The sequence below is a fragment of the Perna viridis genome, chromosome 7 (assembly GCF_037379345.1).
Source record: "Perna viridis isolate PV_CMFRI_1.1 ecotype Kerala chromosome 7, ASM3737934v1, whole genome shotgun sequence".
Taxonomy (NCBI): Eukaryota; Metazoa; Mollusca; class Bivalvia; order Mytilida; family Mytilidae; genus Perna; species Perna viridis.
Window position 1 is genome coordinate 5252883 of NC_142451.1, and position 24001 is coordinate 5276883.

The 24001-nt window shown below is 32.9% G+C and overlaps 1 protein-coding gene across 1 annotated transcript; it reads right to left on the reverse strand.

Moving 5' to 3' along the window:
* Window positions 1-2752: 2752 nt before the first annotated feature.
* On the reverse strand, window positions 2753-24001 carry LOC148611063 (sialin-like). The gene is made up of 11 exons (XM_088595209.1): window positions 23686-24001; window positions 15876-16075; window positions 13618-13851; window positions 13257-13344; window positions 12683-12778; window positions 12080-12210; window positions 6321-6470; window positions 4570-4702; window positions 3927-4077; window positions 3210-3300; window positions 2753-2920 (listed from the first exon to the last, which is right to left on the reverse strand). Exons 1-11 carry the CDS (start codon window positions 23999-24001, stop codon window positions 2753-2755), a joined length of 1758 nt encoding a protein of 585 aa, XP_088451335.1.

The window sequence follows — 24001 nt, forward strand, 5'->3', positions numbered from 1 at the left end:
AACAGAAAGAGTAATCAAGGAACCATGATTCTAGCGGAAATTAAAAGAATGTAGTCCAGGGACAGAGACCATACATGGAAAACAGTCACACACAACAAAAAACATAAAATAACTAAAATAATACATACAAAGTAACAAAAGCAAATGACTCCACTTAAAATAAGGAGCGTAGACCAGGTACACCAATCGGGTAAGCGCCCTTTGTTTTCCTAGAAACACATGCCGTTGTCCTCATAAAAATCAAGTCTGGGGTAGGCGAAAGAGGAAATGAAAACTATGACACGTTGAACAAATCAGTTTTCTTGGTGTAGATTGATCCACGAGTTCACAATGACGACCACAAAACTTCTGTATTGATGACTTTATTCTTGTAGAAACATAACTCTGTTCCAAAAGCCTAACTGTAAGAAGTCTAGCGCGATACAAAAAGTATGAGTAGTTACGGCAAGCTCTAGCATAACATGTGAGTTGTGATATGAAAACTCCATACGCAAGTGATGCAGAGATGTTGCCACAGATGAAAGGAAAGCTGACAATTTTGAATAAAAAGTCATCACGTTTGTCGTAAAGTTTGGTCAAACGTTTCGTTCGATCTATTGTAGTTTTCAAGGTAAAAGGATGAAAACTGCTAAAATCATTATTTTTCGCCTTTCAAAGGCAATTACTCTAATAATGAGTCTTCCAACATGTTTGATTCCCAAAGACTATTGTAGTCCTTATCATAAGGGTAATTTCAGCAATTAAACGTTTCTTTCTATCTATCAGAGTTTTCAAAATATTGGCTGAAAGAGTAAAAAAAATGTCACCTTCAAGGGCAATACCTTTATCAAGGAGTTGTCTGACAACTTTGATCTAATGAAGACTTTTGTAGGCAATATCATAATGATCACTTGATGATTTTTGAATGCAATAAAGTTAAAAAAAAGCAAAAACAACCCCCCCCAAAAAAAACCAAAAAAAAAAAAAAAAAAAAAAAAAAAAAAAAAAAAACACAACAAGAGCTAGAATTCCAACAAGGCTTAATGATAATGAGTTTACACGAACATTTGACCACTGATAGTTCGCATCAAGCTAAGCATCTATGTATGATTTTGGTTACTTTATGTTCTTTGTTGTGTATGTCTGTTTTCCATGTCTGGTCTTTGTCCCTGGATTACATTCTTTGAAAAAAATACAAAGATTATATATTTATCGTGACATCATACTAGAAAAAAAAAAACTGTAAGCAATTCTTTCTAAATCTATACCCACACTGACCAAAAAATGACCAAATACACAGAAATACAAATTGTAGACTAAGTACAGAACCCCTCTTACCCCCAAAAAGTGTATTGGGGATTAAAAGAGTCAATCAAATTCTGCTATTTTTTTTTATCATTGTTGGGTCAATGTCTCTTTGACATACTATCAATATTCATTCTTGTTATGTTCAATAGTGCTATGCTTTTGAAATGTTTAAGGTTGAGTGAATATCCTCAGTGGCTTCATGGTTTATTGCTAATGATAGAAATATTGAATAAATTTAGTAAGATATTGTGCAAATCTGTAATCTGTATATAGAAATCTCTTAAAAGCTCAACTAATCACTGTATCTCCAAACATCTTATAATTTCTTGTAATGTGTGCGGTGAAATCTGAAAATTGACCAATACCGCATATTGAAAATGTTAAGAAGCTCAGAAAACAGGCAGTAGGTCACCTAGAAAGCTGGAAAGAGGAAAGGAGAGACACGGTCCAAGTCATCATGCTCAAGTCATACCCAAAAATCTATTTATTTTTTGTTATGGGTGCTGAGAAATCGATGGTAAAAAAATTCCTCATACCGGATATGTAAAACATCCAAGTCGCTCAGAAAACAGTAAGAATATGACCTAGAAAACAGGAACGACGATACACGGTACAAGTCATCATACTAAAAATCTAATCATTTCTTTTAATAGGTGCTGAGAAATCAGTGACGGAAAATTGTCCAATACATCACATGTAAAAACTCTAAGTCGCTCCGAAAACAGGAAGTATATGACCTAGAAAGCTGGAAAGGGATGACACGGTACAAGTCACCATGCCTAAACCATATACCAAATATCTAATCACCCCCGTCAGCCGAGAAATCTGTAATATTTATTAGGAATGGAATGACCGACGGACACCCACATCACTATCCAAACCCACTTTTCAAGTGGCTAGTATAAAATGATACTCGTATGTTAACATCATACAAAGCTTCAATTCTTAATTATTAACACAAGTTGAATCGATATTAATGATAACGCGTGACCATTATACACTTCAGTAATAATCGAATATTTACATGAATCGGTTTTATTCGGTTTTATTCATAATTGAGACTGAACTTTATATACATATCACAACATTAGTGAATTATCCTAAGATGAGGCCAAAAGTGATAACGAATGCATGATGCAGAGTTTGAAATCAGAAACTGTCTGACATATCAAATTGGAAACAAAGCCACGAAAAGGGTTTTGCATAATATGATAACATCGATACGCAATAAATATTTTATATTTTTATCATATGTTTTCTTAGTATTTGCTTCTAAACGAACAGATCTTACTGACAGTATCAATCTTTGAAACCAAGATTGTTATGTTAAAATTCCATTTGTAACTAACAACCTTTACTCGTTTTATAAATTCATAATCACATAATACTCAGTATGACATTCAAACGTTTGTTTATTTAATTCACCGATTAAGGATTATTTTTTACTGTAACATATTCTTGTTGTTCAAACTGGTTTATCATGATTAATTTGTGGTATATCTATAGTTATTTCCTTTGGCTCCATGGCCCATATTTGAGTTTCACCTCTAACAAAACAAGCAAATACAACCATTGCGAATACACTAACCGCAGAACACACGTAAAAAACATTCCTCCACTCAGCTGCAGTGTCCTATCGAACAGAAATATCATTGGTAATAAATCGAATATACATCATCTAGAATAATACTCCTTTGATCAATTAATTATCCAATTCATTGTGCTTATTGCTGTATATGCCGGTAGTGGAAAATTTGTAATGCTTATGGAATATGGTGAACTATGTACGTGTTGATATTGCAAATTTTCCTATTTAAAGAATTAAATTTAAGGCGGTAGCTACTAGTAAATTTCGACCATGAACAATTGTATGGAAGTATTTGTAACTTCAAAACATAAATGATAAAATGAGTACTGATTACATTGGGTGTCAGCATGCCACCCACAATAGGAGCTGCCATCCCTGATACTGTACCACAGGTATTCATCAGACCATATATGAAGCCTGCAAAGCTGTAGTTTAAAAGAAAGACAATCAAATTGAATTTATCAGCATCTACAACATTTGTTTGTGACACAATTTCTTCATAAGATCTCAATCTTCTCTTTTTTCGAATGAGACCTTTACCAAGTATTTTTACTTTTTTGTTTGCTTTTGTTGAAATAACTAAAAAAAAATTTTTAAGTTACAAAAACAAGCTTAAGAATAACTAATAACTACCTTTGTTTCATGAACATATTAATTTCATATTAAACATCAATTAAAAATTTACACAAATGTGATTAACATTCTATGACCGTAACATTCCTTGTATATGTAAAATTTAAAGATAATATTTGTGAGAAAATGTTACATGCGTATAAAGCGTGACATTTTATATACAAGTGGCGAGACGAATACATCGACATAAGTAAAAGCTCAGGAATACCACTTCTTAGTGTAAAACTGTTTTTCCTGTCTGGTCTTTGTTCCTGGATTATATTCTCTTGATTTCCATCAGAACCTTAGTTCCTTTGATCACTTTTTTGTAGACAAATTACAATAAATTGTTCGAGAAAAGTTAATTGATTGGTCACATTAAAAATGATTATCACTCAAGACAAATTGTCTATACGCAACCCAATATATAAAGACTTACTTAGAACCAAAATCAACATGACTGAGTGCATAACCAGCCATATGGAATCCAGAAAACATTATGGTTAATGATAAAAAGGCAACCGATATAGTCCTATGGTCACATGATATGAACCCAGTTCCTAGAATGAATGCTATCGAACCAAGAAAGCCTAAAAATACAAATTCAATTTAAAATTTATCTAATAGACAATATTATACATTTTAAATTATCGTGAATCTTACAATAAGAAGGAACTGTTAACCCTTCCGGGGCACACGCGTTTTTTTGGTTAGGTTCTGGCCAGTTCGTTGATGTTTGTATCTCAATTTCTGCCCATTGATGTCCCTCTTTAACGTTTCTTTTTCAAGCAAACTTTTTTTCCCGTTGTTTATATCATTATAGTGGATGTCCAAGAAAATGAAATAAGTTTTTCGTTCAAATGTCACAGTGACAAGAATCCATCATGACTTTCTAAGCGATGCATAAAAAAAAAACCCCATCCCATTGTTAAATGTTAAAGTAAATTTGCTACGTGCCAGATTTGGCTAATGTAAGTTAAAAAATGAAATGAAAAAAATATACAATAGAATAGGAACCTGATTGATACTAAATAACTGCTTTAAAAATCTGGTATAACCCATAAGACAACAGCTATACATACCAAGCGTAGAAAGTAACCGTCGAGTGCAAGCTGCTGTCAGATATTTTTTCTTCAAAATGTAGTCGGCTATTCGACTCAAAACAAACCCTGATATTGCCTTACTGGCAAAGGGCAAAGACGATAACGCACCATTCTGCAATAAATTGTTTGAGATGATACAATTACATAATATATACCACAGGACTATCACTGGGTAACAAAATGTACCAGGAGAATCGATATCACAAACTTCTAAAATCATTCAACAACTAATTTCTCCACAATAAAACTTCTATAGAAAGTAATAGCACTTGCAGTTTCTTCATGTATTCAACGGGCCATAGTTTTCCTTTCCTCGTTTGTCTACTCCGGACTTGATTACTCTTTCATTAAAAATTGCATTGCTGACCCCGTTTTTTGTACGGAAATATAGTCTATAAAGCGTATTCTTCTAAAAAATCTTATGTTTTTCAACTTCTCTAACATATTATTCGTAAAAGATATGATTTAAAATTTATGTCTGTCTAACTTTCCCAATTAATCAATCTTTACTACTAATTGCATACCGAATAAAAATTGAAGTAATTTTTGCACTGCATCGAATCTTGTTATTTAGTTTTAAACGTTACTACTCCAAATCGGCCACTGGGCTTGTAGTGATCGACTCATAATGTTGAAAATTTTAAAGGTATTGTCATTCTTAAATATGCTCTAAACCTTGATTCAGTAGCTGCGAGCAATTATAAAGTGGAAATCTCACTAAGTTAACTTAGTTATCAACCCTACAAAAATATATAAATATGCAGGATTACCAACATAATCTTTTTAGTTTTTTTTTTAACAAAGTAACGAAAGTAAATATGAGCAACTCGAACTTCACAGAAAAATGTGAACATGGACCAAGTGCAACGGTAGGGTAAGCGTCCTCTGCTTTTCTAGTAACAAAAGTTACTCATAAAAATATACTTCGTGTCCAATTTAACGAGATTAAGTCAACAAAATGTATTTACTTTAAAGATTTTTCAAAGTAATCATTAAAAAATCAGACTTCGAACAGAAATGTTTTATCAAAATCATCAATTAAACTTTTTTGGGAGTTTGATCGACAAATGTTCGATTAACAAAAATAATCAATCGATCATCATTAGATTTGTGACCGATAATTGATTGATGATTAGTTTGTTCGATTAATTATGTCGGGTTTTGAGCAGTCGCCTTCGATACCTGTTAGCTGATACGATACATGTTTACCATTTATGATCTAACCATGCGTTTCTTAGCATAATACATTTGTTTACAATATGTTGTTACTTGATCAATTTTCGAAAAAAAAACTCTTTTTGACATAAAAATGCATGTTTCTTATTACAATTAAGTGTGTAACACATTTATAAGCGGATGCAAAGAGGGCGGGCCATATTCCCCCTTATGTGATTCCTCCCCTGACATAATATGGTTATCCAACACTATATTCCAACTTGTTGAATTTCTTATCATTACATTTTTTGATTCTTTTTTTGCACCAATTATTTTTTAGGAGTTACTGTTCTTTATTTCTAGTGACATCTTACTAAAACCGTAAGCTCCACTCCATGGATAAAATTGCTTTGATTTGCGGAGCACTACAACTTTTACAAATGAGAGATGCATTTCTTCTGTCTAAACACGAGGTTGTGTTATTACTGTGGAGCGTTAGTCACCGAGCAGCTCCGATTGTGCAAGTTGACCGACTTAATCATAATATCTAAAATACATTTTATAGCAATGCTTACACTTTTGATGTCGAATTTTAAGACTGTCCTCATGTAGGTTGGAATACTAGTTGATATAGTGTAATATGTCCAGTTGTAACCAAAATGTCCAATCATACACGCAATCACAGGTGGTGATCGAATAATCTCTGTCCATGGAATAGAAGTTGGCTGAGGGAAAAATCATATTGGCATTTTATAAAGTAAATGAGAAACTACATATATGTAAAAATCTAAGCTTTACAGTACAAGCTAAAAATATTTTACTCATTTGCAATGGTGTGTGACGCAACAGAAAATGGTTATCATTCCAAATCACCTGGTGCCACTCGCAGTATATTGTGGGAGTTCATAATGCAAATGCTTTAGTTCGTGTAATGTCTTGTCTCTTTATCTTCTGTTTTATATGAAATTGTGTTTTTAAAATACATTGTGTGTGGACTTTGGTCTCGCTCTTGGACTTTTAATCAATCGATAAATCTGAATTGTCCGTCTATTTTAGATTCGTAAGTATTGTTTGCTAATATTTACTAACGTATTTCATTTGGTTTGGAAATAATACCAATATGATAGATAACAATTAACAAGTACTAATTTAAAAAAAAGATAGCCGATAGCCTTACTTCTAACTTCCTACATTTCTTTCATAAAAATAATACTTGGCACGCAATTTTTTAGGTTCAGATAAAGTTTTTTTTTCGAACGCAATTCCAAATTTTCTATACAGATATTTCAAACGCCACTAAGTTATCAGTATTTGGCCAATCGGGAAAAAGAACTTCGATCAGGTGACTTGCGTTTCCATAGATCGAGTAATCAAAGGAATCAAGATTATAGCGGTAATCAAAGGAATGTAATCCAGGGACAAAGACCAGACATGGAAAACAGACATACACAACAAAGGACATAAAGTAACTAAATCATACATACAAAGTAAAAAAAAGCAAATGAGCAACTCGGACAAAATTGGGAGCATGGACCAGGTGCACCGGTAGGGTAAGCGTCCTCTGCTTTTCTAGAAACACCCGCCGAGTTGCTCATAAAAAGTCAAGTCCGGGGTAGACAAACGAGGAAAGGAAAACTATGACCCGTTGAATAAATCAGTTTTCATGGTGCAGATAGATACACCATATCGATCCACGAGTTCATGATGACGACCATAAAACTTCTGTAGTAATGACTTCAACCTTGTAGCAACATAACCCTGTTCCAGCTCGATACAAAAAGTCTGTGTAGTTTCAGCAAACTCTGGCATAACGTATGAGTTGTGATATGAACACTCCATACGCAGGTGCTGAAGGGATGTTGCCACAGATGAAAGGAAAGTTGACAATTTTGAATGAAAAGTCATTACGTTTGTCGTAAAGTTTGGTCAATAGTTTTCCTTTACCACCGATTTCTAAGTGTAGGTCAAGATATGAGGCTGACTTCACAGTGTCTGTAGTATCCTTTATCTCAAGTTCTTTGGGGTAGATGCGATGCATCAAATCCCCGAAATTAGGATTGTTTAAAGATAATACGTCATCTATATTGCGGACACTGAGATTAAAGGATCTAGACAAACGACATTTTTTCTTTCGGATCAGATCAGCTATAAAGTCAGCCACAAAAGAGTGAAGGAAAAGGTCAGCGAATAAAAAGAAGCACAATTTGTTCCCATTGGAATGTCGACCGTTTGTTGAAAAACGCGTCAACCACACTGGACAAATATGTTGTCGATTAAAAATTCCAGCATTTTGTAAACATCTTCCTCTGTATATTTGGAAGATGATTTGGAATTATTTCTTACAAAGTATGAGGAATCTCTACCAAGAACTATACATTTGTATCTAGGTGTACCATCTTTTTTTTTGAAAAACAACGATGTATAATGTTTTTAAGTCGGGATTTTAACTGAGTATGGGATATAGAAGTAAACAGTGTTGAAAAATCATAGGTTTTAATGCTATTATATTCAGATAATAGTCTTGAACTGATTGTCTCCAAAAGATCTTTCGAATTTTTCAGGATCCAAATTGAATTAATATCACTACGGGAGTAACAAGTATTGTGGTAGGACTGTAGACCCTCTTTGAAAGTTGTGAGTATAGAAGTTAAAAGTTTTGAAAGAGGTTTGGTGGTACATTTTGCAGATCCAGCTATGAAACGTGGTTTGTATGGATTTTTGTGGAGTTTAGGAATCTAGTACATAGACGGTAAATCATAACCATCGTCCTTGGTAGAGAGACAAAAAGAGGATAGCACAGATTTATGGTTTTCCACAATCTCTTCTTTGGAGAGTGTGGTAGCAGTAAAGGTCTTATCACTGCTATTATTTTCTACGTCTAACTCTGATAATAAACATTGGATGTAAATCGTTTTGCAGACAATAAAATGTTGTTTCGGGCTTTGTCTGCTGGTACGACGACATATTTGTCATGTATAGTAATGGAAGTAAAACGTTTTGCAGACAAACACAATGTTGTTTTGGGCTTTGTCTGCTGGTACGACAACATATTTGTCATGTATAGTAGACAATGTTTTTGCTACATCGGGTCTTTGAAAACCGATGTAGCCCTGGCACTCATTGTCCTACTTAAAACTTTCATTCGTTTCAAAATTACTGCCTTTAACCACTCTGACAGAGAATCAATGTCTTCTTGTTCTCGTTTTATCCATTTTCTTGCTTAGTCCTCGACGGCATCCATTAGAACTTTAAAGTTATAATTCCAATTTATGGAGCGTGGTTCACGGTACTTGGGACCTTTAGAATGGATATTACGCAGAGATTCGTTTTCGATAATGGTTAAATCTCCCGTAACGACGTGACCAGAAGGACCATATTTGAATGGAGAGTTTTTGCAAGAACAGTCAGGTGGTTTAGCCTTGAAGTCCTCAATCTCGAGGTTCTGCAATAGCCTTTTATGATTGAAAACTTTGGATGGAATGGGTGAAGTATAGGAATATGAAATCAATATGAAATAATTGGTATGGATTTGTCTTTGAAATATGGGTGAATTTTGTTGGTAACGTTTTTGTGATGGAGGATGTTAGCCAAATTAATTGCATCTATACCTTCGTTGACAAAGAGTAGTGGAAGAAATTGTCGTTTTTCTTCATCTTGACTTTTCACAAAAACTGGTTTAAAGAGTCTGTGGATGATGTTGGGTCAGAAACAGGAGTGTCAAGACTTGTTTTGTAAAGGGAGTGTAGTAAAGTGGGAGGTATAGAATAAAGTTTGTATCTAATGTGATGAAGTCCAAGCGGTTTTTGTATGAAAGGAAGATGACCATCTATGGAGACATCGTGTAACTTAGGTGACGTATAGAGGCGATGGCCATGACTCCTTACCCGTCTTGGACTTTTGTCAAATAAAGTCATTACATTTATGCTATTGTTACAAACTTTCATAGAGAGGATTGAATGATCTTGTTGATTAAAGTGTTGATAAACTATCAGTAATTTTGTGGTGTTAATTCCCGAACGATGACCGCACATTGTTTTGTTTAATCGTTCTTGCGTTTCTCCGACATGTACTAAAACACATAAGTTGCATTCTAATCCATATATTAAGTTTGTTGATTTGCAACCTAAGTCATGGTGACTTCTTTTATGGAAGGTTTTTTTGTAAGGGAACTGGAGAAGTAAGAGTCGGTTTTAAAAATGTTGCATGTTTTGCAATTTTTAATACCACATTTTGATATGGTACAATGTGGTTCGTTATCGTTGCAGTCAAATATATCATTTAAAGTGATGGAACATGGTTTGATAATTGTCAAATAGAATTTTTGTACTAGAATAGATGGTCTTCAGACTGAAAGTGTGATTGGGTACTTTTAGTTGAATTGGTCGGGGCACTTTCCATACCAGATGTGCGTGTGCTAAGATTCCCATCTGGGGACACCACATTCTTACATGACAACAGAGTTTCCGATCTTCTGTCAGATTCGGACTTTTATACTGGGCGACGTCCGAACCAGTTTTTCCTTCATTCCTCTTGTTAAAACCATTAATTAAAAAAAATGTATTACTGGGTTGATAATACCCTCGGGGACAACATTCACTATCTGAGATATCGACAGAGCGTCCTTATGGCCAAAGGGTAAAAAGCGAAGCTATACCTACTGCGTCGGAAAAAAATCCCCTTTTATCGTATTTTATTCAAATAAATGCTTAAGGGTACCGTTTGTTTTATATATATTAGATTTACCTTTATACGATTGTAGTATTTATTCATTTCTAACCAAATGATTGTTTGTAGAAATTATTTAATGAAAAATAGAAAACTTGAGTTAGTACTCTATCAGTTCAAAATAATTAAAACAAATTATCACAATAGTTAATTTGTTTATATAACTTCACTGTCACTTGTAAACCAATTATCAAATTTTAAACATAATATCTGTGTGGATGTCTATTATTGCGTGTGAATGAAATCCGAAGCTGATAATATGAGACTGCTAATGTGTTAACGTGTATAACAGCACATCCTACATGAATCATTAAATATAGCAGCAAAGCAACAGCGTTACGTCTTAGAATGAACTAAAGAGTGTGAGTAATTCACTTCCACAGAATAACCCACTTTCCAACCTAATGATCAAATGGTATAAACGAACGGTATACCTGTTTCAAGATTCTTTCTAGAAAAACAGAGGACGCTTACCTTACCGGTGCACCTGGTCCATGCTCCTAGTTTTTAGTGGAGTCCAAGTTGCTCATTTGCTTTTGTTACTTTGTATGTATGATTTTATGTTCTTTGTTGTGTATGTCTGTTTTCCATGTCGGGTCTTTGTCCCTGGATTGTATTCTTTTGATTACCGCTATAACCTTGGTTTCCTTGATAACTCATCCTAACAGAGCAATATAGTTACGTCTGAGAATGAACTAAAGAGTGTGATTAATTCTCCTCACAGAATACCCCCACTTCCCAACCTAGTGATCAAATGGTATAAACGAACAAGAATTTGAAGAACGGTATACCTGTTTCAAGTTTCTAACAAAATATTAATGTTCTTTATTTTCAATCATGCTTTTATGTTTTTTTTATATACTACAAACTTTTTATGGCAAATTATATATCAAATATCTGAGAGTTACGGAAAGGAGAAGGGGCGAATAAGGCTTTCCTTGGCCTAAAATACGCCAGAAAATTAATCATAAAGTGTTGAAATATGATTTTTTAGATTTTAATCAATCGCAAATAAGACATAAAGACTTTTGATAATTCTTGTATTAAAAGAACAAAAGATTTACTTGAAGTTTACTTGAACTCAGACATTCTGTCAAATCGTACTTTTGTTGTCACTTTTCAATACTTTTGGCAAAGGAAAGATGTCCACACCAAAGAAATAACTTCATACTAAGTGAATACATTCATTATTACATAGTCTTTTGTATAAAATTGTTTCTTTGGTCCTGTACGTAAATATGTGCAAAAAACTACATTTTTTCAATTAGCTGCAGTTTTTGTTAATGACATATAATTGTGGCACCATTGTGATGTCATTATGATGGAAATATTTTTTTTCTGTTGTTATTTTGTTACAACACGGTGCAAGTCTTCATGCAAAAGTAATAAAGCACACATTTTAGCATTGCCTCAAATGGAAGCTGGAAAATATATGTTACATGAACGTGTAACAGACGGACGGACAATGTGATTGAAATATAACCCCACTAAAATGAGCTTGGGTATAACTTGTTTTATAACAAAATAATGATTACGTGTATAATGCACTTTATTTTCAAGACAAAATTTAAAAATACGTCGGCCAAAATCAAAACACAGTATAACGTACCCTTTTGCTCGTATCGAAGTCAGTATTTTCAGAAATATACTTCAATTCTCTTTGGGTAATCCAAGGATGATCTGCAGGTGTATCACGTACAAGTAGGAACCAAATTACAACCCAAATCGCCGTGGCTCCCCCTAGGTTATAACAGTCAAAGTAATTATTCTAAGTACAAAAAAATACCCATCGTGTATATATTGCAAACTTGTGTATTTTGTACTCATATTTATACTGGGAATAACCCCTCATCAGCAGCATAACTTTCCAACGTTACAAAGACATTTTTAGTGCGTATTTTGTTTTAACTTGTATATCCTTTCAAATAACGACAAGTTATCGACAGTGTATGAAGTGACCTCTGGAGGAGGAACAGCATGAATGTTAACACTGAATAATAATAGTCTTGGCGGTATAGAAAAATATTCATTGCGATTATCGAACTGAGAATTAAATTCATTGCAATGCTGAATTTAATAAACGATAAAAAAACCCATATTCTCTTTCAGATTGTTTTTAGCTATCAGGAATGAGGATTTTTCTTCGATAAATATCGTAATTGTATAATTTGCCTCACAGAATTAACAAACTATTTCCTGGTTTTGGTCTTACCTGTCAAATAAAATATTGAAGCCCATCCATTATCAAAACCATGCTCACAGAGATAACCAGATGATGTAAATGATACAACTGTACCAACAACAGATCCTGAAATCGGGAATAAAAACTTGTTATAATTTCAAAACTAAGAAAAAGTTCAGAAGGTGTTTCAACAATTTATCTAGCATAAATGGACACCAGTAAACTGGTTACAAGTCATTCAGTATCATATATGACACAAGAAATGTATGTGATCGAACTCCCTGATATCGCCAATCTTAACTGTTGTGAACAACTCCCACAATAATAAGTAAATCACGTGCTATTAGTAGGATACATGCAATTAGTAAACTTTTTAAATTTATTCTTAGATATATAATTAAATTCATAAAATTAAAAGAAAGATTTCTCTTATATATGTTCATTATAGTGCAAATACTCAGATCTGTGAACCTTATAAATCCATTTGTAGTATTTACAAACAAAACATTTCAAACCAACCAAATTTGGCTAATTTATGATTAATAATACAAACAGTCGTTGTGTTACAGACAAGTGTTTATCTTGAAAGATTTAACATACAAACCAGTGAATGAAAGTGTAAATAAGCTGCTTCTTTCATATCTTGGTGCCCATCGTCCTAAAACAGACTGGAGGGAGGGAAAAGTCACGCCCTATACAAATTGTAAAGTTAAAAAAAAGATAAAAAAGACAAAAACAACCACTTTGCTTACGTTTCGTACTAATGAAAAAAATCAAGAAAAAATGACAATACCAACTTTATCATTAAAACGTTAAGATAGTCATGTTAAATGATCTATATCGTTTGACAGATAGACATTTGTATAAAACAAATCTCGTTGATTTATCAATCAAGAATAACACAAATATTGCTCATCATCAGATAACCAAAACCTGTTTTAAAAATTATTCTTCATCGTACTTACTGAAGCCATACCCAAGGCAACTCTAATAGCATATACTGCAATAACTGATGTTCTAGCACATAAAGGTGTAAAAAGTGTGCATAGACTGGAAATAGACATTGCGATACCAAAAACACGCCGCCCTCCAATTCTATCGGATAGCCAACCACCCAACACTTGGGTGCAAATGTAACCATAGAAAAAACATGCCAGGGCTACCGACTGTGTTCTTTTATCCCATTCAAATTCTGGTTGCTAGAAAATATAATGATTTGTTAAGATTATTCACAAGAATCTTTAGCGTTATTCTTATATTTTAATTTTTAACCAATAAAGAAATTAAGTAGTAAACACGTATTGGTAGATGATACCTATCATTAAATAGAGTACAGAAAATGTACGTTTGATTGGGTTTGCATTTTTCTATTGATTTTGTTAAAAAAATGTCTAGTATAAGTAGAGATCACCTTGGCAACAACGACGTAATCACTTAAGGTCAATAATCATTTCAATGCAAAAAATCTTTTTCATACAACGTAAATATGATGATCTATTGTAGTGCACACATCATTCTGCAATTATGTTGGATTTAAAATATGCATACATGTATTAGATTTATGGAAACCACTCTATATCAGCCAACTTATGGTGAAACTAAGGAAACTTTGTTGTATTTCCTAATACACAGTGATGTTGTACAAATATCGAGCAATATTTTATATTGCTTAGCTTGCCGCGTGGTATAAGGCGCTGGACTTTGCACGGTGTTGCCACTGCCGTACAAGTTCGAGTCCCGCGGAGGGAACAACCAAAAATTTGCTTTGCAAATTTGACAGTTCTAACATCAGACCCTAACATCCTTACGCTGTCTTCTCTGTCTTCTCTGTATCAGTTATGAATTGTTGGAGTAATGTAAAAAATAGACGTCACATTCTGAGATGAATGTATCACTCGGTTAATGAAAGCTGTGTTTTTATATAGCCTAGTAGGTTGAGTGGTCTAGAGCGTTGTAGTGCAGGCGGTGTTACTTTAGACGTCAGAGCTGAGAAGGGGTTCGAATCCCACTGTACGACCAAAATGTGAATAGCATTTTTGCATCCTTGCATCGATTTCAAGAGTTCGGATGTACCATAGACGTGTATACCTCTAAGAATGTGACGACTCTATTTTCTACACTGCTCCATCGGATCAAATTGATACAGGAAAGATAAGCCTAGAAGGATCTGAAAACTTCCCAACGATGTTAGAACTGTCAAATTTGCCAAGCAAATTTTTTATCGCTCCCTCCGCGGGAGTCGAACTCGTACCGCTGTGACATTTATTGCAAAATCGCCTGCAGAAAGTTCAGTGCCCTAGACCACTCGGCCAGCTGGTACGAGACCACAATTATCTGCCCTTAGCTTTTCGTTGTATACGAATATAGTTCCTATAATAATAGGGGATTTTTAAACAAAATTTTAGAAACACTTCCTTTCAGAATTTCTGATACTTTTTGTGCTCAAATGGAAGAGGAATAATGAAATTATTTTAGTAGATGTGTTGAAATGAGAAATTTGACATTTAGGTTCTGATTTGGTGAGGTAAAAAAAGGTCAAGTTTGTGACATCCGGAAGCCATTTTGGGTCATTTTGTAGGGTATCTCTGTGTTTATGCATAAAATTTGAAAAAATAATGGTAAAGGATCAAATTAACTATACATGTCACAACAAATCAATATGATAATTTGATCCGATGGAGCGGTGTAGAAAATGTGTCGTTACATTTTAAGACGTATGTATAATGCTTATTTGTTGTGACATGTATCGTTAATTTGATCCTTTATCCTACATAACAAAACCACCAAACATTTGCATCGTAAATTTGACAGTTCTAACATCGTTTGGAATTTTTCAGACCCTTATATATAGGTGTAAAGGATTGCACGACGATACCGATAAAGATGTTGATACACTATTACAACACATATAATGAGAAAAAATTGTGGTCAACAAATGACCTTCTTCAGTGCCTTATAAAAACTGAGTGTGCAAGAAAGTAATTGACCCTTGTTAACTGTCGATAATGTGTGAAATATAATCAGAGAACATAAAGAAAATCACGTACACTTGGCCGAAAGCGCTTACAGTTATTTAGTCATAAAATTTTCCGATTCTATTATTTTCAACAGTACCAAAAACATTTTGATTTCTGCTTTAAATTAATAGTAAGTAATATATGGAATTTTCGAGATTTTGCTGCACTTATAGAAAAGTGACAGATGACATAGTAAGACTACTCACGTAGTTACTTGTAGTTTCAGTCTGTGATAGAGCTGCACAATTTCTAGTCGAAATGTTCTGGTATATATTTGTGGCATTGCTTGGTTCAACCATACAGACGATTGCAAGACTAAAATTACCACGCATTGCACTAACTAGAGCTATCCCAAAAAAACCAACGTAGGCCAGTATCCACCTCTGAGAGCATAATACCGGCACATCTGTTAACCAAAATTAGAGCCTTTAATGGTAAATCACATTGATACATAGACACACCGAATTTTTTGGTCAGATACCTATATGTTATATATTTATTGTTTATGTTGACAATGACAGATCCAAATGTACGAAGCTATGAAACCTTTTTTCCGGCAAAAAAAATTAAATAAATAAAAAAATAAATAAATAAATAAATAAAAAAAGATTCATGTACAAGACAGGCGACCTGAAAATAATTACCATCAAATATTTTGTTCAAAACTACTGTTTTCATAAGTTTGAATTGAGGTAAAGTTAAGTTTGAGTTAAATCCATTATCCTTCTAGAACTTTACATTTAGACAATAGAACTAAATTTACAGAAAACCTTAATGTTTAAGAGATAGCCATACTTCTTAACGCATTCTATTTTCTTGGTGATTACAAAAGTAATAAAGTGCTTGTCCAGGAAGAAAATTTCACAAAAAATAATTTTATAATAAATTTAGATAGGGATACTATTATATCTCAGCAAGATCACTGCGTTAAAATAAAAGCGAGATTCGTGTGAAGAAAGTTGTAGTTTTTCTGACTGTAAATATTAGACGAATAAGTTTGACATATACAATTTTGATAAATAAGATCACACTCATATGCACATATATAGTTTAAACATAAAATTGAAAATTATAAGTTTAATAATTATTTCCAATTTCAATACGCTTTACTCTTGTTTCAATGAGTAACTTCTATTCAACAGGAAGATCTAAACAAGAAGTATTCAAAACCAAAAACAAATATCGAAACCTAAAGCCAAATCCAGACCAAGAAGTTCTACAATGAGTAATACATGGAAGGAAGCCTCAGTGTGCTAAAAGATCGACATAATTTGTGAACAATCTGAAATGAATTTACTCGGGGACTTTTGGGTCGAGGCCAACAACAGTTGTATTGGCCCAATGTTTCTAAATTAAAAAAAATATCGATCATATACATATTGCATATTTCGGTACGTTGTACACGTAGTTCAAATGAAATCTGGGTAGGACATCAGACGTTAAAGAAACACGGAAGTGTTAATAGAATTGTTAAAACCATTGCAACTATATTAACTTTCATTTAAATGTGATTTAAAAGTTTAAATTGGCAACCAATCTGACTCAGTAGCAAAGATATTAAAAATAATATAAAAATAAATATAATAAAAAATATATATGAAAGCCTAGAGCAGAAATATTTGTGCAAAATCGTTTAGAAGCGTCGTCAAACAAGTTTATATAGCAGTAAATCATGAAATATTGAAAAGATGCTAACCTTTCTTTGATGTCACTATTTTATTGCTGTTGTCCACCATACCTAAACTTAGGGAAAATACTAATGACTTTAGAGGAAAGTTTCCTCGTATGAACAAAAATGAAATGACTTTATGAGAACATAAAATTCAACTTATTGGGGGTCATATGTCGTCTATATTTTTGTACTTTAGGGGGATGTTAACAACAGTGGCATTATATACGACGCAATGCACCACAAATTGGTCCATTAATGTTTGTTTGAACGGAAGTGTACGAAAACATTAATTGCTTTACAAATAAATAAATTATTACTAACTTTGAAGTCTTTATTTATAGTTTTATCTAAAGACCCGTGACATGTTAAACTATTTAGAACATGTTAAACCGTTAAACATAACACACAAATAAATATATTTTATGTTAATAATATATAGGAATGGACATATTAACGGTTTAGAACACGATTTTCGTGTAATTTATTTATGAAATAAAGAAGATATAGGGCGGTCAGCAAATTGTAATGTTATCACTAAAGCCATTTTACCCGAAATCTTTTAGATAACCAATACTGCACACGCGGTCAATCGGAAGTGACAGCACATTATCTAGTTCACTGTAATAAGTATGCAGCCATTCAAGAAACGAATCTATTTTTTTTCCTTTGATCTCCATATTCTATTAACATCTAAAATCTTGCATCATGGGTGAGATGCTCTAACTTTAGACCAAAACATACAGCATTTTACAAATGTGAAAAAGTAAATAAAGATGGTACAAGATTTATTAACACCTAAATACAACCATTGTACCTAAAATGCATTTCAATCTTCTGTTTCTTTTTTTCCATATATCATATTCTATATAAAAGCATATTTTTCCAAAAAAAAAAAAAAAAAAAAAAAAAAAACCTGTGCGAGTGCCAAAGTACTACGTTAATTCAGTACGTCCTTGCTGTAAGGAGACGGAATTTGTATACGATCTACTTGTTTCCGAAGCCTTGCCGTATAATTATTGTATTGTTTATATAATTATTGTAATTGTATTATTACTGAATAAAATATGTTTAAACTAAAGCCATGTCTCTGGACAGGCCGGTCTATTTACCGAGCAAAAAGATTAGAAATTAAGATTAAAGAATCAATCACCTCCTAAAATGCAAGACAAATAAATTTAAGACACTCAAGGGTAAGATTTCAAGTTCCCTAACGAAACTCTTACATTTTCTTGATTCTTTCTCTAATTTTTGAAAAATCATTAAATGTTTTATTGTAGCGTCGTAATTGTCCGGGTATTAAATCACGTCGTTGCTTTGGAACATATCTTAACTTTCAGTTGCTTATTTTGTTCAGCAGAGCTGTCCGTCTTCTGGTTTTATTCTGATTACAGTTTAATATTCGCTTTCTAAACAATACATCATATTGTAGATATTCTAAGAAAGGATCTTAAATCCATGTATATTGGAAACAACTTTATTTACCGAGCGTCGAGTTTTTGTTGATTCAGCGAGCAAAACAAAATTGCCAAAATAGAGTGTGCCGCCCCAAAAAGTAGTCGTAGCAAAATTGTAATAATATACTGAAACACAAAATTAAGTATGCAAATAAAGAAATTTGTTTACATTTATACCCAGTTCATACTTAAAAATTCGCCTAGGACAGAACCCGGTCATTTAATTCAGGTTACTTCTTCCCATTCACACTTTTTATCCTAGCTGTCCCATTTTTAGATTTTCCCTTTCCCAAAAAATAAAAATACAATGTACCATATATATATATGGTCATTGATGCATGCTGTGTGTCTTAAAAAGTGTACATTGTTGATACAATTCTAATTTGGATTCAACGGATGATTTGAAACGACTTTCGATCACAAAAAATACTGAGAAAATTCAATTTCACGTAAAAAAAATCATTAAAATGACGTCATGGAACGTTACAAATCCTTGACAACAACTTTACTTTTACACCGCCTTAATGTTCACTTCAGCGTCTGAGACAACTAACCATGATTCGACTCACATAAACTCCAACTAAATTTGAGTTTGAGGGGTAATTTTATCCAGGGGTCGCCCCGAATCGAGTCCTTCACATTACTTAAAAATATCCAGAATAATTAATTCGGGTCAAACAGCGGTTATTAAACATATGAAAATATTTGATAAAAAGGAGAGTGTGCCTTGAAATTGATCTAGATTTAAACAAAAGGGTAAACAGTAATGATGATAAAAACATCAAATATAGATATGAAACAATTATTAAATAAAGAAATATAATTTGGACAATCTTAAAACAATGTTAAACAAGTCGCTTCCTTAATAATGCACGTTTGTAATAGATTTTATAATATAATCCAATATTTTACGAACAGACTTTTATTTTTCAACAATCAAGACACGATTGGTTTTCAGTTTCTTACTGATACTATTTCTTCAAAAAAGGATTGAAAATATAAACCACATGTACATCCTGCAGACGAGTAACATATTTGAACTGAAAAAAAAAATACATTGTCATTCAGTTTATGAAACGAAATTGAAATTTGAATCACAAATACACTCGATTATTCAACTGCCATTTCCCAATATTCCGTTTGAAAATAAAACAATGACAATTCGTCTTCCTTTCATAGAACACATACGGATTAAGTAAGCCAAGATACCAATTTCCTTGAAAACTGCACATAACAGTTGATCCCAAAGATCTTTATTTTCTTCCAGTAATTTTGTACATATCAGTTCGAAATGTGATGCTAAGCAACATTTTCTTATTTCAAACGTCATTCTCTAATATGAATAACGTCTTTTTTGTGCTGTCTGTTCAAATCAAATATTCTACTATAATACGAGCGTGTTTAATTATGGTTATTTGTTACTCTATAATAGGACTTAATACAAAAGATAGTTTTAACTAGTTAACTAGATTTGATATGTTGAGAAGAATTTTTGTCGTATTAACAATGTTATTATCTATATTCATAATGTTTTTAACTGTTGCTTAAAGTTTTAATCAGCAAGCTTTGTCGAAATAGTTACATAATCTCTAATTTTATTTGATATATAAGTATAGTAAACATGTTTTTATGTTTATTGTTTATAATGGCAGAAAAAGTCTTCCAGCAACATTTTTTTAAATGTCCACATTGCAAAAAAAGAAACATGTCGGAAAATGTACCGTTTGTTCATTTCTTATTGGTTGTACCTAAAATCACCTGAAAGGGGCCCGATATTATAAAAACCAATCCTTCAATTCCAAATTCCAGGGTTTTTTACATTCTTAAAGTTTGGTCAAAGGGTAAGAGGCGATATAGGGGCTCATTGGCCTAAAATACATCTGAAAATTAATCATAAAGTGTTGAAAGAATTAATTGTAAATTTGAAGACTTGAATCCATCGCAAAAAGAAAAACACAACAAGGATTTCTAAACATTCTTGCATTTAAAGACAAAGGAATTGCTTGAAAGAGTAATCAAGGGAACCAAGGTTATAGCGGTAATCAAAAGAATGTAATCCATGGACAAAGACCAGACATGGAAAACAGACATACAAAACAAAGAACATAGAGTAACTAAAATCATACATACATAGTAACAAAAGCAAATGAGCAACTCGGACTCCACCAAAAACTGGGAGCATGGACCAGGTGCACCGGTAGAATAAGCGTCCTTTGCTTTTCTAGAAACACCCGCCGATATAGGTCAGCAAGTATAGGAGCACAATTTGTTCCCATTGGAATGCCGACCGTTTGTTGAAAAACGCGTCCACCATACCGGACACATATGTTGTCGATTAAAAATTCCAGCATTTTGTAAACATCTTCTTCTGTATATTTGGAAGATGATTTGAATTTTTTCTTACAAAGTATGACGAATCTCTACCAAGAACTATATATTTGTATCTAGGTGTACCATCTTTTCTGGAAAAAACAACGATGTATAATTTGTAATAGAAGTATACAGTGTTGAAAAATCATAGGTCTTAATGCTATTATATTCTGATAATAGTCTTGAACTGATTGTCTCCAAAAGATCTTTCGAATTTTTCAGGATCCACATTGAATTAATACCACTACGGGGGTAACAAGTGTTTTGTAGGACTGCAAATCCTCTTTGACAACTGTGAGTATAAAAGTCAAAGGTTTTGAAAGAGGTTTGGTGGTACATTTTGCAGATCCAGCTATGTAGTTTACCAAAATTCAGATATTCTGTCAATATCGTACTTTTTTGTCACTGTTTTGGTCATATTTTGGGCATGTAAATGGTGTCCACACCCAAAAAACAACTCCATATTTAGTGAATGCATTCATGATTGCAAAATTTAATTGAAAATATATAGTAAACATTTTAACGCAATATTCTAACTCTAATGCCCCTACACCAATAAGCTGTAATTTGAAAAAAAAACCCGATTGATAATTGGAAATTTTGTCAATAAAATCATGGCTCGATTCAATGCTAGATTCCCAAAGACAACAAGAAGACAAAAGCTTAACTAAAATATCTCTAAATGCCTTATGTCAACGCAGGTTAAATCTTTCAGTAGGTAAACTATAACAAAAACAACTTTCTGTCAATACAGTTTTAATATGAGCAACTCCATGGTTTTAATCTGAATGTCTCGAATGATGAAGAGCCAAGAGATTAATACCTAGAACACACCAAAAATTACTTGAATAAATGTAGTACAGACCATAAGTAAGATATACTTAAAAATATTAAGATGAGCAAATTTCCAGATGCACCAATAGGGTTGGACAATAAGTCGATAATAATATCATCACGATTATGAACTTTGTAAAACTATGTATGATTATGTCTCTATCAGAACCTTTTCAATAAACAAAATACAGAATATTCTTTGAAATGAATTTGCGTTTTTAACATTGTTTCGGACTGCATTTTAGTGCTTATGCAAAAAATATTAAATTATCCTAGGGAAGTGCTGCTTAATTAGCAAATACACTAGGCCGCGGTAGATATCTCTTTTATGTGTTTCTTGAAACATAATATTGCATGGATAGTGCTGACATAATATCGTTTTATATGTTTTACATTTCTCTGTACAAAAATATGAATTTTCCATTTTCTATTTTTATTAAACAAAAACGAACGAAAGATAGAAGTGATAATAAATGATCAACAGTTCGAGAAACACACATGTAAAACACTGCTAATACCAAATTAGTAGCATGAATTATGTCGAATAGCAATAATTAGGTCCACTTCTCAGTAAAGACATCAATTTGCACAGTGGTTCATTCATTACTAGAGGCCTGCCTCATCAAATACAATTATTGCAAGTGATACCTATTGTATTTTGACAAAAAAAAAAACATGTTTACTTTTCCTTACATGTTTGCGCATAAGTTATCTCTACTTTATACTTTTTTTACTATATGTTGATTTTTTTAAAATTAGAATGATATAACTACTAACAAGTCAATACATAAAACTAAGACATTTTAATTTTTAAAAGTGATGACTTTTCAAGAAGGTTGTTTAAATATAACATTTCTAAGTTTTATTTGGAATATTGAACTGTTGTTTTGGTAAAATGTGAGATGAAACTTAGAGATCGGTCATTATTGCTCGACGAACTTTCCTTTTGCTCTTGAAAACGCGTTCCTTTTTAAAATCATAAAAATGTTAGATTTCAAGAATTTTTATATCAATTCTAATAATATTTCTTAACACTAGTACCTTCATAATAAAAATGTGAAGGTTTAAAGTATCTTACAGCTTCTGAGATTACATTTCGTCTCATTCTTGACTTTTTTATTTTTTTTTTCACAATCAAATATATTATTGTCAACTATCGCCATTTCAGCTTGAACTTGGAACGATTGTTCAAAGTATTACTTTCCTTTTGGTAGAAATCATATGATTTTTATAAGTCATCATGCCCTCCAAGGAAAGGTTCCAAAGTGAGCTTCCTTCTTGGTGGCGTCAATGCTAAAACATCTGATTTCTTCAGGAAAAACCTTTTTTTCAAAAGTGCTTTAAATGTTGAACTAAACTGCTTATTTACGGCACAGTATATGATGAAATTGAGTGTTGTATGTAATAGTAACAAAAAGTCAGTCAACTCTCGTATAGCGCGTGTCAAATACGAAGCTTCATGGTATCCCATCTTCAAAACTGTAGACAAAATAGAGTCTGGGAAGACACATAGTACAAAACATGCAATTACTACTAAAACACAAACACTTATTCTTTGTTTTCCATGTCTCAAGTGACATTTTTTCAAAGATTTTAATATAAGTATGCTGAAAGTTATAACTATCAAAATCGGTAATATAGACCGAAGGGAATGGTGAAGCCAGACGTAGTACGGTGCAAACCGACCTTTGTTCCAAAAGTCTGAGACAATCAGGTTGTATTCTGTTACATTCTCAACGATGTCAACCGATATTTGGTATTTCATCATGTACGGAACTGACACTGAGAACGAGGCTATTACTATCAGAATTGATACAACAATAGCTTTTTTCGTGGTCCAGATTGTTTTTGCGCAGTGAGGTCTACATGCGGCGGTGTAACGTTCGGCCCCAATAGCTACCGTCATCCATGCGCCTGAAGTTGCTGTTGCATTGAACAGATAGTGAGATACTGGATAAAGTTCTGCATAAATCACATTCCCCTTGATGTTTGATACTTCCAT